General features: G+C 44.1%; 1 protein-coding gene across 1 annotated transcript in view; it reads right to left on the reverse strand.

Annotated features, from left to right (window-relative positions):
• Window positions 1–1025: 1025 nt before the first annotated feature.
• LOC105380832 (autophagy-related protein 2 homolog A) overlaps window positions 1026–14524 on the reverse strand; it is a 33105-nt gene continuing 19606 nt past the window's right edge. Inside the window, exons 27-39 of the mRNA XM_048630099.1 lie at window positions 12872–13021; window positions 12346–12538; window positions 11453–11620; window positions 10895–11064; window positions 8193–8197; window positions 7305–7472; window positions 6567–6729; window positions 5558–5704; window positions 4943–5070; window positions 4176–4330; window positions 3520–3684; window positions 2199–2400; window positions 1026–1531 (exon numbers count right to left, since the gene is read on the reverse strand). Of these exons, the coding sequence (XP_048486056.1) occupies window positions 1515–1531; window positions 2199–2400; window positions 3520–3684; window positions 4176–4330; window positions 4943–5070; window positions 5558–5704; window positions 6567–6729; window positions 7305–7472; window positions 8193–8197; window positions 10895–11064; window positions 11453–11620; window positions 12346–12538; window positions 12872–13021 (1831 nt within the window). The 3' untranslated portion in view covers window positions 1026–1514. The remainder of the gene's footprint in view (window positions 1532–2198; window positions 2401–3519; window positions 3685–4175; window positions 4331–4942; window positions 5071–5557; window positions 5705–6566; window positions 6730–7304; window positions 7473–8192; window positions 8198–10894; window positions 11065–11452; window positions 11621–12345; window positions 12539–12871; window positions 13022–14524) is intronic.

The raw sequence follows: 14524 nt of genomic DNA on the forward strand, positions 1-14524 counted from the left end.
CGATTACATTTTTCAAAATAGGTGATTAAAAGTTATTAAACGGCATAAATTTAAAAAGCAGAAATCACAATATCGAAAATATAATTTTCTTTTTACATTTCTTGTCATGGCACCCCTGGATCATTCCATTATTCTATTTTTACATAAATATTTACACCTTTATATAAAATCTACAAAAGCGAATCCGTCGTAGGAATAAACAAGTTTGTTGATAATTAAATTATACAATTATGATTTCGAGCTAAATTATCATCGACACCTACGACGGTAAATGCTTTTTATAAAATGCTAAAACTCTTATAAATATAAAGCACCATATTTTTTTTGAAACAAAAGCATAGCGATTGATTCTTGCTACATAATATTCATACTAAATAATATTGCAAACATGTGTATACTATTAAAATAGCAAGTACGATAGTTTCACACCTAAATCTAATGTCTTACTGAAAGAAAGAAAAAAACTGCGTTACGTAGGACTACGAATTTTTAAATTTAAATGCTACTTGGTACCTATGAAAAATTACTAACTAGGTAGGTAGACCACAACTTTCATCTAACTATCGAACGATAAAAACGATGAACGACCTTTTGCTTTTGCCAATCTATACTGAAAGGGAAGCGAGTTTAAGGAAGAGCAGTTTTAATAACAAGACTTTATGAACTGTATGTGCAATGTCTGAAGGTGTAAAAACGGTTGGGCAGAGGGCCCTGCTTTTCGCGGCGCTTCTCATTCAGTGTAGATTAGCCTTTTAGTGAGTTCTTAGAGTGGGACATGTAGCGTGGGACGCCCTCCCACTTTCACGCCGCTTAACCCTTAATTGGGCATGTCTATTCGATATTTTTCATTGGTTTTCGTCCTTAACTCAAAGGGATGAAGATCAAAACGATGTGGGATCTTTAATCATAGTAAGGGTTAACAAAGCGATTGATCTAGATTGAGTTTATATTATTGAAACGTATATCTACTATTAAATCAAAATTAATTATTGTAAGAAGTTACAATAGAAGCTGTGCTTTAGCTATTATATTATCATTATAGTTATCTTATCCATTTCTTTATTCTTTACAATTTTCAAATCACAGACTACCACTTCTTGAAGTTTTTTTTTTGCGTTGTCCCGTCAATAGTAAAATAACTAACTAAAATAAAAATGTTCTAAACTATAAATTCAATCGCATCCTGTATATAAGTACTAGATGATTTTTGTGACATCCTGTGTCTACAACCATAATTTAGTCTTTTCTACAACAGCGAGTTGATATAACCATTATTTACATAAGAATAAGACTTATTTTAGACCTCTATTTAGCTTAGACTGAGCATTTGTTTGAACACCTTCACCCGATAAAACAGTACAAAATAATTAACTCAATTATGAACCTGTAGTTGAAGTTGAATATAGATCAGAATTTTGTTATCAATAGGTAATAGGTTATTAATCTAGTTAATTTGTTTGTATTATATGAGAGATGTATGCGTTCACTCGTTGAGTCAAAGATTGGTGAAATTCTCACTCCGATGATTTATCTGAAACAAACAAGAAACAGTTAAAACGCGCCTATTATCCTTATTAATCCTAATCCTAACTAATATTATAAATGCGAAAGTAACTGTGTCTGTCTGTTACTCTTTCACGCCAAAACTACTGAACGGATTTCATACTGAGCGGTTGATGAATCGTGATCCGAAGTAAGTCACCTCAGGTGTTTTTTGCGGCGGTGGCGCAGTTGTGACTCTAAGTTAGTGGCATAGGTCGTTGTAGACGTAATTATAACACACCTTGAGAGTGTCGGTACTTGTCCTTGTGGTCCCGCTGCGCGGTGGGCGCGAGCGAGGCGCGCACGCTGTTTACCGCTATAGACAAGTAGTGACCGAGCGGCAATAAGAGAACCAATGACATCGCACGATTTGATAACGTCTAAGGAGACTTAAAATACCTTGTGCGTATTGGTCAAGTTACGTACTTACCTACTACCCGCTAGAAATAATTTGATCTTGAAGCGCTGTCACCTCCGGATCCCCACCTTCTTATCTGCTTTCTCACCATAGATCACGCTTCGGGCTCAAGTCTCTAGTTACTTTTTTTAACTATTTTGACACGCCCAGTACGTTTACTTGGGGAATCTAGTATAATTGACGTCTGTGGAGGAGGTTCTTAATGCGTCTGCCTTTAAGTTTGTACATGAGTATCTACCTTGAGAGTGCCGGTACTTGTCCTTATGATCCCGCTGGGCAGTAGGCGCGAGCGAGGCGCGCACGCCGCCCAACACGTCGGCAGCGCCGGCGGCGGCCAGCGCCAGCGGCGACACGGCGGCGCCGGGCAGGTGGCGGAGGACGCCCACGCCGCTCTCGCTGCGCGCCGCTATGGTGATGGTGGCTGCTGTTTCGGCGAAGCCCTAGGGGAGGAAATGGTAGATTAGGTGGATATAAGGATGGTTTTACTATTTTGTACGGAACGGCAGGGCACCGTCGGGCTCGGGATAGGAAGATGGTAATAGCAGTACAGCGGGCAGCATTTATTATTACATACGATACGAAACTGTTACGCTGCGTTGCGGTGAAATAGTCTTAGGGTAGACGTGGATGTGGCTTTGAGCCATGGTATATCACGACACATAACGTACTTATAGGTATTGGGTTAGCTCTCACGAATCATACTAGGTACCATTCACGATAGCACCACACCTCGGCGCATAAGCCCGCTATCTATTGATAGACAGCACCGGGTCAAGTGTAAATGTGCAATTTTACTTTTTAAATTTTCACATCCCACATTGTAGCAATCAGCCAGTGATAACAAGTCTCCATCACATCTCACCTCCTTCATAACCTAGTACGCGCTGGCGACGCCCTCGCGGATGTCGTTGCGGTGCCGATATCTATCTATAGACAGTACCGGGTCTAGTGTAAAATGTGCAATTTTACTTTTTTAATTTTCGCATGTCACTAGCAATCAGCCAGTGACAACAAGTCTCCATCACATCTCACCTCCTTCATAACCTGGTACGCGCTGGCGACACCCTCGCGAATGTTGTTGGGGTGACGCTATCTATCTATAGACAGGACCGGGTCAAGTGTAAAATGTGCAATTTCACTTTTAAAATCTTCTTATGTCACAATAGCAACCAGCCAGTGACTACAACAAGTCTCCATCACTACTCATCTCCTTCATAACTTGGTACCCGCTGGCGACCATTCACGATAGGACCACACCTCGGCGCATAAGCACGCTATCTATCTATACAGCACCGGGTCCAGTGTAAAATATGCAATTTTACAATAAACAAAATTGCATGTCACATCAGCAATCAGCCAGTGACTACAACAAGTCTCCATGACATCTCACCTCCTTCATAACCTGGTACGCACTGGCGACGCCCTCGTTGGGGTGACGCTATCTAACTATAGACAGCACCGGGTCAAGTGTAAAATGTGCAATTTAACTTATTAAATTTTCGCATGTCACATTAGCAATCAGCCAGTTCCTTTTATAATAAGTATCTATCATATCTCACCTCCTTCATAACTTGGTACGCGCTGGCGACGCCCTCGCGGATGTCGTTGGGGTGCCGCGACGGGTCGCGCCGCCGCTGCCGCCGCCGCGTGCGACGGTCGTACGCGTCTTGTAACTGCAGTGTCGGCCCGGGGGTGAGCATGTCGAAGGCTGTTTCGGCGGTCGCCTGCAAATTATAAAGGAGGTATTGAAATTACCTAAATAGCATAAGCCGGTTCCATAATAAACAGCCTAAAGAATGAGATGAAAGAGGAATCCAGCGGCGATATTAATCAGTGCGTACAAATATGATTTATGGCCTGTTGAAAATGTATTTTCTTGCACTTTATACAGTGTGTTGCAAAAAGGGTACTCCATAGTAAAAAGCTACGTGAACAACATAGTTTGTATGTTTTTTTTTTTTTCGGCGAATTTGGAAATTCTGATTTCATTTTCTGGCTTATATTTTTTTTTTTTATTGTTCAGTGTGTCAAATAAATGTTTCTTTCTTTCTTTCTTTATTTCTTTACCATGCTGCACATGTAGGTTTCGGCTTAGTATACCCTTTTTGAACAACCTGTATAATTTTATGTATTTTTTGCTGAATATTTACTACGCCTATCGTGATTCACATTCACATTTTTCTCTTTCTACAAATAATATGGCTCTTAAACCCACCTGTATAAGATGCAGTATCCGCTGCGTGATATCAATAGCTGCCACAGCGGTTCTAGCCGTGAACGACGCGGCGCCGCGACGCAAGCCGTGGACCAGGCGGCCGTCGCGACGCCACTGCTCCACTGGCAGCCAGAGGAGGTCGCGGATGCCGGTCACTGTAGGGAGCATATGGGGATGAGTTAGTAGTAATAATTTCATAGGAGATTTCTTCTTCATAAAAAAGTTATAGGACGCTTTAGCTTTTGAACTGTTTTGTCACTCTCTGACAGAGAACAATTTGTTATTTAACAGAGAGGGACAAAACCGTAAAAGAGGGACTAAACCAGAAATCTGACTTGACTTTGAGATTGAGCTATTTGAGGTTATTTTTTCCGCTTCTCCTCAGAGGAGTCTAGGCTAGGCTATCTGACGCTATACTTACGCAAAAAAGTTATACGATACGCCCGCGCGACTATAGTCTGGGAGTCACATAAATGCGGAAAGCTTGTGCTGAGAGAGTTGTCGGGTAAGTGGGCAACCCGACTGTCAGATGTTTTAAACCGCCCGAAGGACTCTGACTAGGCTATCTACTGCTGACGAAGCAGCAACCGGGACCCACGGCTTAACGTGCCGTTCGAAGCACGGAAGCGTCCAGAAAATAACCACTTGAAATCGGTCACCCATCCAATGGCTGACTGTGCCATGTGTTAAGCTAACCTCAGTGATTAGTTGCGATCACTGAATCTCGCTCGACTACGGACGCTTCATCTACTCGTGGGTGTACATACCGAACTGCAGCAGCGAGTGCATGGGCCCGATGCCGCTGAGCAGGCCGGGCAGCTGGTGGCGCTTGATGTCCGACAGCCACTCGTGGATTGCCCACTTCACTAGCCGCTCCACACCGAGTAGCCCGTGTCTGGTGGGGGAACAACATGTTTTTAATAAACTAAAATATCATGGATTTATTTTATTAAAACACTCGGATAAAATTTTTGCAATAGGTAAATGTGCATGCTATAATAGCTAACACCTGAACTTAGGTAGGTATCTGAATAGTCATGAGAGCTACGTTGCGGTGCATCCTAATGATTTCGCCATGTAATTTCACAAAAGCGACTTTTGTGTGTCACAACTACTAAGCGAAAATGCGGCGCTGTGCTAACCTATGCGTATTTTAATTCAGTTACGACTTACGACCAGTCCTACCGGAAACCGGTAGCTCGCATGATCTCAGATAGGAAAACGTAGTGTAGCATATACCCACAGCTCACTAAACAAACGATCTGGGGCTTGAATATGGCATTGAATAGCGACGTGTATCGCTAAATACGTGTACTATACGTGGCTCTTCGTTTTAGATAGCAGGACAAACACTACAAAACGACTAATGTCACAAAACATACCTATGATAAAGCCTCTTCAGCCGCAGCTCGGAGCAGTTCAGCTGCCCCAGCCCCATCAGCAGGCCGGCCACCGGCCCGGCGGAGAGGTCTACCCGTTTGCCCACGTAGTCCAGACGTATCGGGACTTCGGGGGAGAATACCACACGCCTGTAATGTGGTTAGGGTTTTAAGTTGTGTGATAGTAAAGATCAGTTGATGGCGGATTACAGTTAGCCATTACAAACGTCCATTACAAATGTTCGCGTTTCGATCAGCTTTTAGTGCGAGCGAAGGTCTCATAAAATGGTTTGCACTTTTTTAAAATAGATCTGGAATAGATCAGTTTCAGTATATTTTAGTTTACAAAACTCAAGCAATTTTGATGTTAGACTAAAGACCATTCTTTGGAAAAGTGACTTTGCAAAATCACGTCTTAAACTTTCCATATAACACAGAGGCCGCTACACGGGATGATCAACGTCGACCAACTTAATGCGCGTTCCACCAATCACAGCGCCGTATTTATGGCGAATCACGATGTAGTGACCTTTATCAACGTAGATAACGAACCCGTGTAGCGGCAGCAGGTTATATTTGAATGAATGAATGAATAAATATATTTATTTTCGGATAAACTTAATCTAAATTACAAAAAAACATATTGATTTGTTGTTTATCTATTTACATACCTCAAATACGGAGCGTTGGTAGTTCAGTCGGGTAAGCGCCCGCTTCTCACGCCAGAGATGCGGGTTCGATCCCGGCGGTGACATGTACCAATGAGTTCTTTTAACTTAAGTACAATGTATACCATCGCTCTTACGGTGAAGGAAAACATCGTGAGGCAACCTGCATATCTAGATCTAGCACATCTAGATATGTGAACCCACCAACCCGCAGTGGACCAGCGTGGTGGGGAAATGGTCCAAGCTTAGGAAGGCAGTTTAGACCTTGGGGATATGCACAAAGGTTCCACTCGAGAGAGCCAGGTGCAGGTACTTACACCCCCACAGAGAATAGAATAGAATACCTCAAATACAGCGGCGCGTCCGGCGCAGGCGCAGCGGGGGCGGCGCGGGGCGCGGGTGGCGGCTGCTCCACGCCCAGTCTCTGGAAGTCCTCCTCGAGTTGGATGAGGTTCTCTGACACGAGCCGTTCCGCTTGGTATTTCTCCATCAGTGGCTCTTCCATGGCTGTAAGATGTAGATTGTGGTCAAAAAAGCATTTTATTCCAACCAAACCAAACTAATCTACCAAAATTGCCCAACTTTATTTGACTGAGACCAGATAATTATTGCTTTCAGAACTATAAAAAATAACCTTATTCTCTAAATTCTCTAAAACATACGAGTATCATAAAGCGACAGCTCATCAGCACCTGCCAGTGACGGTGACGTATTGTATAATAAAATTAATAACCCTATTCTCTACTACATACGGGCGTCACTGAGCGACAGCGCGTCGGCGTCCCCCAGCGAGGTGGTGGTGGGCGGGGGGTCGCGCAGGGTCTAGTGCGTGGTATATAGAGCCTTATTCTCTGCTACATACGGGCGTCACTGAGCGACAGCGCGTCGGCGTCCCCCAGCGAGGTGGGGGTGGGCGGGGGGTCGCGCAGGGTCTAGTGCGCGGTATATAGAGCCTTATTCTCTACTACATACGGGCGTCACTGAGCGACAGCGCGTCGGCGTCCCCCAGGGAAGTGGGGGTGGGCGGGGGGTCGCGCAGGTTCTAGTGCGTGGTATATAGAGCCTTATTCTCTACTACATACGGGCGTCACTGAGCGACAGCGCGTCAGCGTCCCCCAGCGAGGTGGGGGTGGGCGGGGGGTCGCGCAGGGTCTTGCCCACGCTCATGACGGGCGCTCGGTGTGTGGGCGTCGTCTGCCGTGAGCCTGGTGATGAGGACGACATGCCGGCCAGGCTGGTGGGGTCGTCTTCTGTAAGGAAGAAAGCAATATTTAGTCTCAATTATCATTTTATTTATTTATTTATTATTTCTATTATGTTAAAAAATGTGCAAAGTGCTAAAACGAATTTGGTACCCTTATAGCTGTCGCGTAAGTAGAAACAATATGAAAATTGCGGTCATTGCATAAATGGGAATAGGATGAAGTATTGAGTATTGGCGGATATAAAAAAAGGGGGGAGAGAGAGAGCTAATTCACATAATATTCTGTACTTAAATAACTTGTATTTATTTTAGTGCGCTATATGCTAAGATGAATTTAGTACTGTCCGGAGACCTCTGCGGCGCTGAGCTTTCTGAAAAATGTTTCGTGTGTAAAAATAATAATGTTCTGCACTCACTAAATGCTAGATCACGTCGGGGTCACCAATGTTGGGTTACATGTGGGGTGACTATGGGGTTGTGGTAAATGACGAATGCAGGATTTCTTGAGGCCAAACTATTTACTGAGATTATACACATAGTAACCAATTACATTTTCAGTGTGTGAGCTAAGTGACGGGCGCGAGACGACTAGCGTCTGCGCATTGTTCGCTACTGGAAGTAACTAGAAAGCTGACATTGCAAAACGTGACTATAACATGTGTCGCTACACGTGTGTAACAAAAGAAATCAACCGCACACGTCATAGCAACAGTACCATGTCCTTTCAAAATCGCTAACAGTACCTATACTATATGCTACAATGAACCCCCACTGACCGCTGCGCTATGCTCTGCAGCGCCTTGCTGAAGAATGCCATGAAGAATGATTCATAAGTAAGTCTCCGTGTTCATTAAAGAGCGCTATGAGTGTGCTATGTGCTACAATGAACCCGCACTGACCGCTGTGGTCCGCGGCGCCGAGCTTGGTGCAGAACGCCATGAGGAAGGAGAGCGTGTCCTGGTCCACGTTGAACTTGAGCGGCAGCAGCGACACCTGGCGGCACCCCGCCCCGCACCCCGAGCGCTATTGTCACCCTTATTACAAGGGGCTTAGCGCGCTGTGTCTTATAACTGTATTATATTATGATCAAGTGGAACCTATATATAGGCTTCTAATATATCATGTTTCAAGTGTATAATATATGTCAGCGTCACTATGCCGTATCCTATAAAGAGCGCTAATTTAAGAGTGCGCTATATGCTGAAATGAATTCTGTACTGACCGCTGTAGTCTGCGACGCCGAGACACCTGAAGAATCTTGAAGAATGTTTTATGTATGACAAATTAACACACCGCGACTGTTAAAGAGCGCTTCTTAGAATACTCTTGTGTGCTATGTGGTAAAGTAACCACAGCTGTCTTCGAGGCTGAGCATGCTGAAGAACTTGTGGTTTGTGAGTGACAAATGCAATCTACGTTCGTTAAAGAGCGTTATGAGTGAGCTATGTGCTACAATGAACCCGCACTGACCGCTGTGGTCCGCGGCGCCGAGCTTGGTGCAGAACGCCATGAGGAAGGAGAGCGTGTCCTGGTCCACGTTGAACTTGAGCGGCAGCAGCGACACCTGGCGGCACCCCGCTCCGCGCCCCGAGCGCTATTGTCACCCTTATTACAAGGAGAGTAGAGGGTTGTGTCTTATATCTGTAGTATTATTATGATGAGGTGGAATCTATAGGCTGGATTCACTCCATAGGTGATATGGTTAGCACACGTCTTATTACAAGGAGTAAGTATAGAGTGATGAGTCTAACAACTGTTGTATATTGTGATGAGGTAGAATCTATAGGCTGGTTTTTCTTCTACTCTGATCTTGTATCATATTTCAAGTGTGTATGATATGGCAACGTCACTGTGCCGTATCCTATAAAGAGCGCAAGATTATGAGTGTTTATACTTACCACGCACTCAGCGGCAGCGTCGCTGTGTCGAGTCTTATAAAGAGCGCTAATTTAAGAATGCGCGCTATGTGCTAAAATGAATTTAGTACTGAAATCTGCTTTGTGCGTCAGTCGTTCAACTACGTTCGTTAAAGAGCGCCAAGAGTATGCTATATGCTAAAATGCATCCATTTCTTGAAGAATGCCTCGTGTGTAACAATATAAATATGCCACGCGCATCACCGTGTCCTTTAAAGAGCGCTGCGAGTGTGCTATATGCTAAAATGCATTTACTCCTTGAATAACGGTTTGTATATGACAAAGGAAATCTGTCGCACGCATCACAGTGTCTATTAAAAGAGCGCTAACAGTGTGCTATGTGCTACAATGAGCCCGCACTGACCGCTGTGGTCCGCGGCGCCGAGCTTGGTGCAGAACGCCATGAGGAAGGAGAGCGTGTCCTGGTCCACGTTGAACTTGAGCGGCAGCAGCGACACCTGGCGGCGCCCCGCCCCGCGCCCCGAGCGCTATTAGCACCCTTTTTGCAAGAGACATAGAGTGCTGTATTCTACCCCTGTAGTATATGGAAACTATAGGCGTCTAATTTATCATGGTTCATTGGTGTCTATAAAGAGCGCTAATTTATGAGTGCGTAGAATGATGTTTCTTACAACTGTAGTGTTAGTATGATGAGATGGAATCTATAGACTGGATTTTCTACTACTCTGACATTGTATCATGTTTCAAGTGTGTAGGATATGTCAGCGTCACGGTGCCGTGTCCTATATAGAGCGCTAATTTATGAGTGCGCTATGTGCTAAAATGAATTTAGTACCGAAATCTGCTCTGCGCGTCAGTCGTTCAACCGCGTTCGTTAAAGAGCGCCAACAATATGCTATATGCTAAAATGCATCCACTCCTTAAAGAATGGTTTGTGTATGTCCATTAAAGAGCGCTATGAGTGTGCTATGTGCTACAATGAACCCGCACTGACCGCTGTGGTCCGCGGCGCCGAGCTTGGTGCAGAACGCCATGAGGAAGGAGAGCGTGTCCTGGTCCACGTTGAACTTGAGCGGCAGCAGCGACACCTGGCGGCGCCCCGCCCCGCGCCCCAAGCGCTATTGTCACCCTTATTACAAGGAGTATAGAGTGATGTGTCTTACATTCTGTAGTATATTATGATGATTTGGAACCTATAGGCTGGATTTTGTCCTACTCTGGCCTTGTATCGTAGATATTTCAAGTGTGCAGGATATGTCAACGTCACTGTGCCGTGTCCTTTAAAGAGTTTAAAAAGCGCTATTTTATGATTGTGCTATGTGTTAAAATGAATTCAATACTTGCTACGCACTCAGCGTCACTGTGCCGTGTCCTTTGAAGAGTTTAAAAAGCGCTATTTTATGAGTGTGCTATGTGCTAAAATGAATTCAATACTTACCACGCACTCAGCGTCGCTGTGTCGAGTCTTATAAAGAGCGAGACTGCGTCTGCGACGCTGAGACACCTGAAGAACCTTGAAGAATGGTTTGTGTGTGACAAATGAAAATTTTGATTAAAGAGCCCTGTAAGTGTGCTATATGCTACAATGAACCCGCACTGACCGCTGTGGTCCGCGGCGCCGAGCTTGGTGCAGAACGCCATGAGGAAGGAGAGCGTGTCCTGGTCCACGTTGAACTTGAGCGGCAGCAGCGACACCTTCAGGCAGCACTCTTCAGCGCCCTGCCCCGGCATTGGACGGAGGTGCACGGCTTTTACTACCAGCTGGTGGGGGAAACGAAAGGTAAATAGTGAAGGCTTGTTTAGTCACATTTACGGGGGATAAAATGGCGGCGGCATAAGTTATAAGACCCGTCTGTCGTCTGTAGTTTAGTAGAAACGAAACGACAATACACTTCAATTATTGACATTATTGCCTGCATACAGAATACGGATAGACAATGTCGTCGATACAATTTAATAAATGGCAAAACTCCGGTTACATACGCGGCCGAAGATGAGATGCCAGGCAGCGGTACAAGACAGCTTTTGAAAGTAATAACTAAATTATATTATATGCAAATTTTGTCATCAAGATACCAATAACGACGATCCAATTATTGACAAATAGGTAATATACTTATGTATTTTTCAATCTTCAAAGTTCACTCACCATATGAGCGTTTTTCCTCTCAGGCTCGTCCTTCAACACGTATTGGCTGAGTAGTTTGTTGATGTGACTCTTCTCCAGTCGGTCTAGTACTTCTATCTTGCTGATGGCCAGCGTCTGTCTCGCCGCGTGGGTGCCGCCCGCTGGGTAGGTTTCGTGTTGGAACTTTATCTGTGGAAGGGGGGATGGTTAGATTGTGGCTTCAAAATTAAAATAAAATAAAATAAATAAAAATAGCCAGGCGGCTAGGGGCTCGCTCGGCGCTCGCTGCGTGACTCGCTCGCTGCCCGCCTTCTCATACCATAGACTATACACTAGGGTGTCTGTGTGTTTAGTGCGACTAGCGGCTCATACACTAGGGTGCATGTATGTAATACAGTCACCTTGCTAAGGCTGTAGACTGTATAGTATACTCAGCAAGGTGACTACCTATACACTGGCACACTAGGGTGCGTGTGTGTAGTGCGGCTAGCGGCTCATAGACTAGGGTGCATGTACCTTGCTAAGGCTAACAGCAACATTGGTAGCCTGGTCCCTGCCAGGTCCACCCCGGGTGCGCCACGCCGCTAGCGGCTCGCTGTGTGACTCGCTATTTACCTGCCTTCTTAATACCAAAGACTATACACTAGGGTGTGTGTTTAATGCGGCTAGTGGTTCATACACTAGGGTGCATATATGTAATACAGTCACCTTGCTAAGGCTGACAGCAACATTGGTAGCCTGGTCCCTGCCAGGTCCACCACGGGTGCGCCACGCCGCTAGCGGCTCGCTCGGGGCTCGCTGGGTGACTCGCTCACTGCTTCTCATACCATAGACTAAATACTAGGGTGCATGTGTAGTGCGGCTAGCGGCTCATAGACTATACACTAGTGTGCATGTATGCAATGCAGTCCTACCTTGCTAAGGCTAACAGCGACATTCGTAGCCTGGTCTCTGCCAGGTCCCCCACGGGTGCGCCAGGCGGCTAGGGGCTCACTCGGGGCTCGCTGGGTGACTCGCTCGCTGCCCGCCGACCAGCGGACGCCGGACTGACGGTAGGCTTGCGTAATGGCGCGCCCGGCTTCGTAGGGCTCGTATTCTGTTGTGCGTCTGGAGGTGGGATGGGAGTAATGGTTATGAGTTTATGATATACAGTAGGTACTAGGTAGTAGTTTAATTACATACAATCTTAGATCTTGACGAGAGTAAACCTATGTACTCGTACCAACAATAGGCTTTACATTATTATTTTCCAATAAAGCTCGGGTGGATTGGAGATGAGTTAAATTTTTTGGAGGAGGTAAGCTTTTGAGACGTCCAAAAAAAATTTTGTGACGGAAAAATAGGGCAGTCGAAATTTTATGAATATAGTCAAAATACCTCATTTTACAAAGAGTTCTATTATCTTTCTTATCACCATAAGAGGTCACAAACCCTACTTACTTGTTAGTCTTCGGTGATCCCTGCCGAGAGTCGCCCTCGTTGATAGTGACGTTCTTCTTGCTAGAGGCAGAAGGGGCAGTATCGCCTGGCAGCTTGAAGTCGTTGCCGCCGAACAAATGCCACACTACGCTCATCTCGCATAGAGTGTACCTGAAATGGTAACGTGTAACAGTAATATAAAGCATCATACTCATTACAAGACCAGAATCAATATACCTAAAATTGGACGTGCCTCCAGCTATAATCCTCCAAAATTTAAACTCAATAAAACTATTTCTGATGATGCCAAAAAATAGTCGTGAAATAGTCATAAATAGTCGTGTTTTCCAAAAAATTAGTCGTATCATACTTTCGGAGTTAGAGCTATACTTTATGGAGGATTATAGCTGGAGGTCTCCAGCTATAATCCTCCAGCCTCTGCAGAACAAACGGTAAGGCCTATCGACTTGGTTAAGGTCTCAAAAAATAGTCGTGAAATAGTCGTAATGACATGCCAAATTTCAGAAATAGTCCTCAAAAGATAGCAGAGATATAAAGGTACTTTGCTGCAGCCCTGGTGGAGGATTATAGCTGGAGGTTTTGAAAATATCGAATATCTTTGGAACTACTATGACTATCGGTTTGAATTATGTCTCAAAAAATAGTCGTGAGATAGTCGCTTCTATTTATTATAATTTTAAGCTTGATAAAAGCTGTTAAATAATGATATCAAATTCTTCATACAAATCAAAGTGGACGAGAATGCCAAAGCGAGCCAGTACACAAAAATAATAGCACCGTAGCATTGAAGTACTCATGTCGAATTTATCTATAAATCATTTATTTCGTCATACTTTGCATCAATAGTATCTAAACTAATCTTGGGTATGACATTTTATTGCTTTTGCTCTTAGCCTTTACCTTACTGTGTACAGAGAAAACGTATGCCTATACACGCACACATTTATCTCTGTTATCTTGACAAACGATAGCGATGACGACTACGGCGATGTAGTACCTAGGTCAGTTATTGTCATCCCTTACTATCCCGTGATCAGACAAATATAGCTATCCTTGTCTCCTTTCTAACCGGCATGCATCGCACGCATAGAACGCGTGAGCGAACGTGTCATCGGTTGCATCTGGACAAGCTATAGCAAACCGGTATTTATTACGTCCCTTACTATCCCGGGATCACATAAATAGTGCTGTTCTTGTTTTTTTTATTAGGGTTGATGTGGCCGCCACCTCCGCCGGTGAAATTGGGATTAGTTTTATTGAAGACGCAGTACAGGGTAGCACTCAAGCGATAAGAATAAAATACGGTGTTTGAAATATAACTCATTTAATTACAATCACAGGCCGAAAGTACTTTTATTTATACTTAAGTTATTCAATAAACAATCTTTAGGTAGATTAGGTTTCATACAATTATCTCAGTATTATTTGGCTATTACCTATAAACATATTTAGTTTAATTTAAAATCATCACAGTTGGTTTATTGCTAAGTAATAATATAATATTGACGTAGTTCAATAAAAAAAACATGGTATGAACTTAAATATGTAATTATTTCACTATTAAAAAATAATTATTTTCTAGTACTACATCGCCGTAGTCGTCATCGCTATCGTTTGTCAAGATAACAGAGATAAATGTGTGCGTGTATAGGC

This window comes from Plutella xylostella, chromosome 25, assembly GCF_932276165.1.
Source record: "Plutella xylostella chromosome 25, ilPluXylo3.1, whole genome shotgun sequence".
Classification (NCBI taxonomy): domain Eukaryota; kingdom Metazoa; phylum Arthropoda; class Insecta; order Lepidoptera; family Plutellidae; genus Plutella; species Plutella xylostella.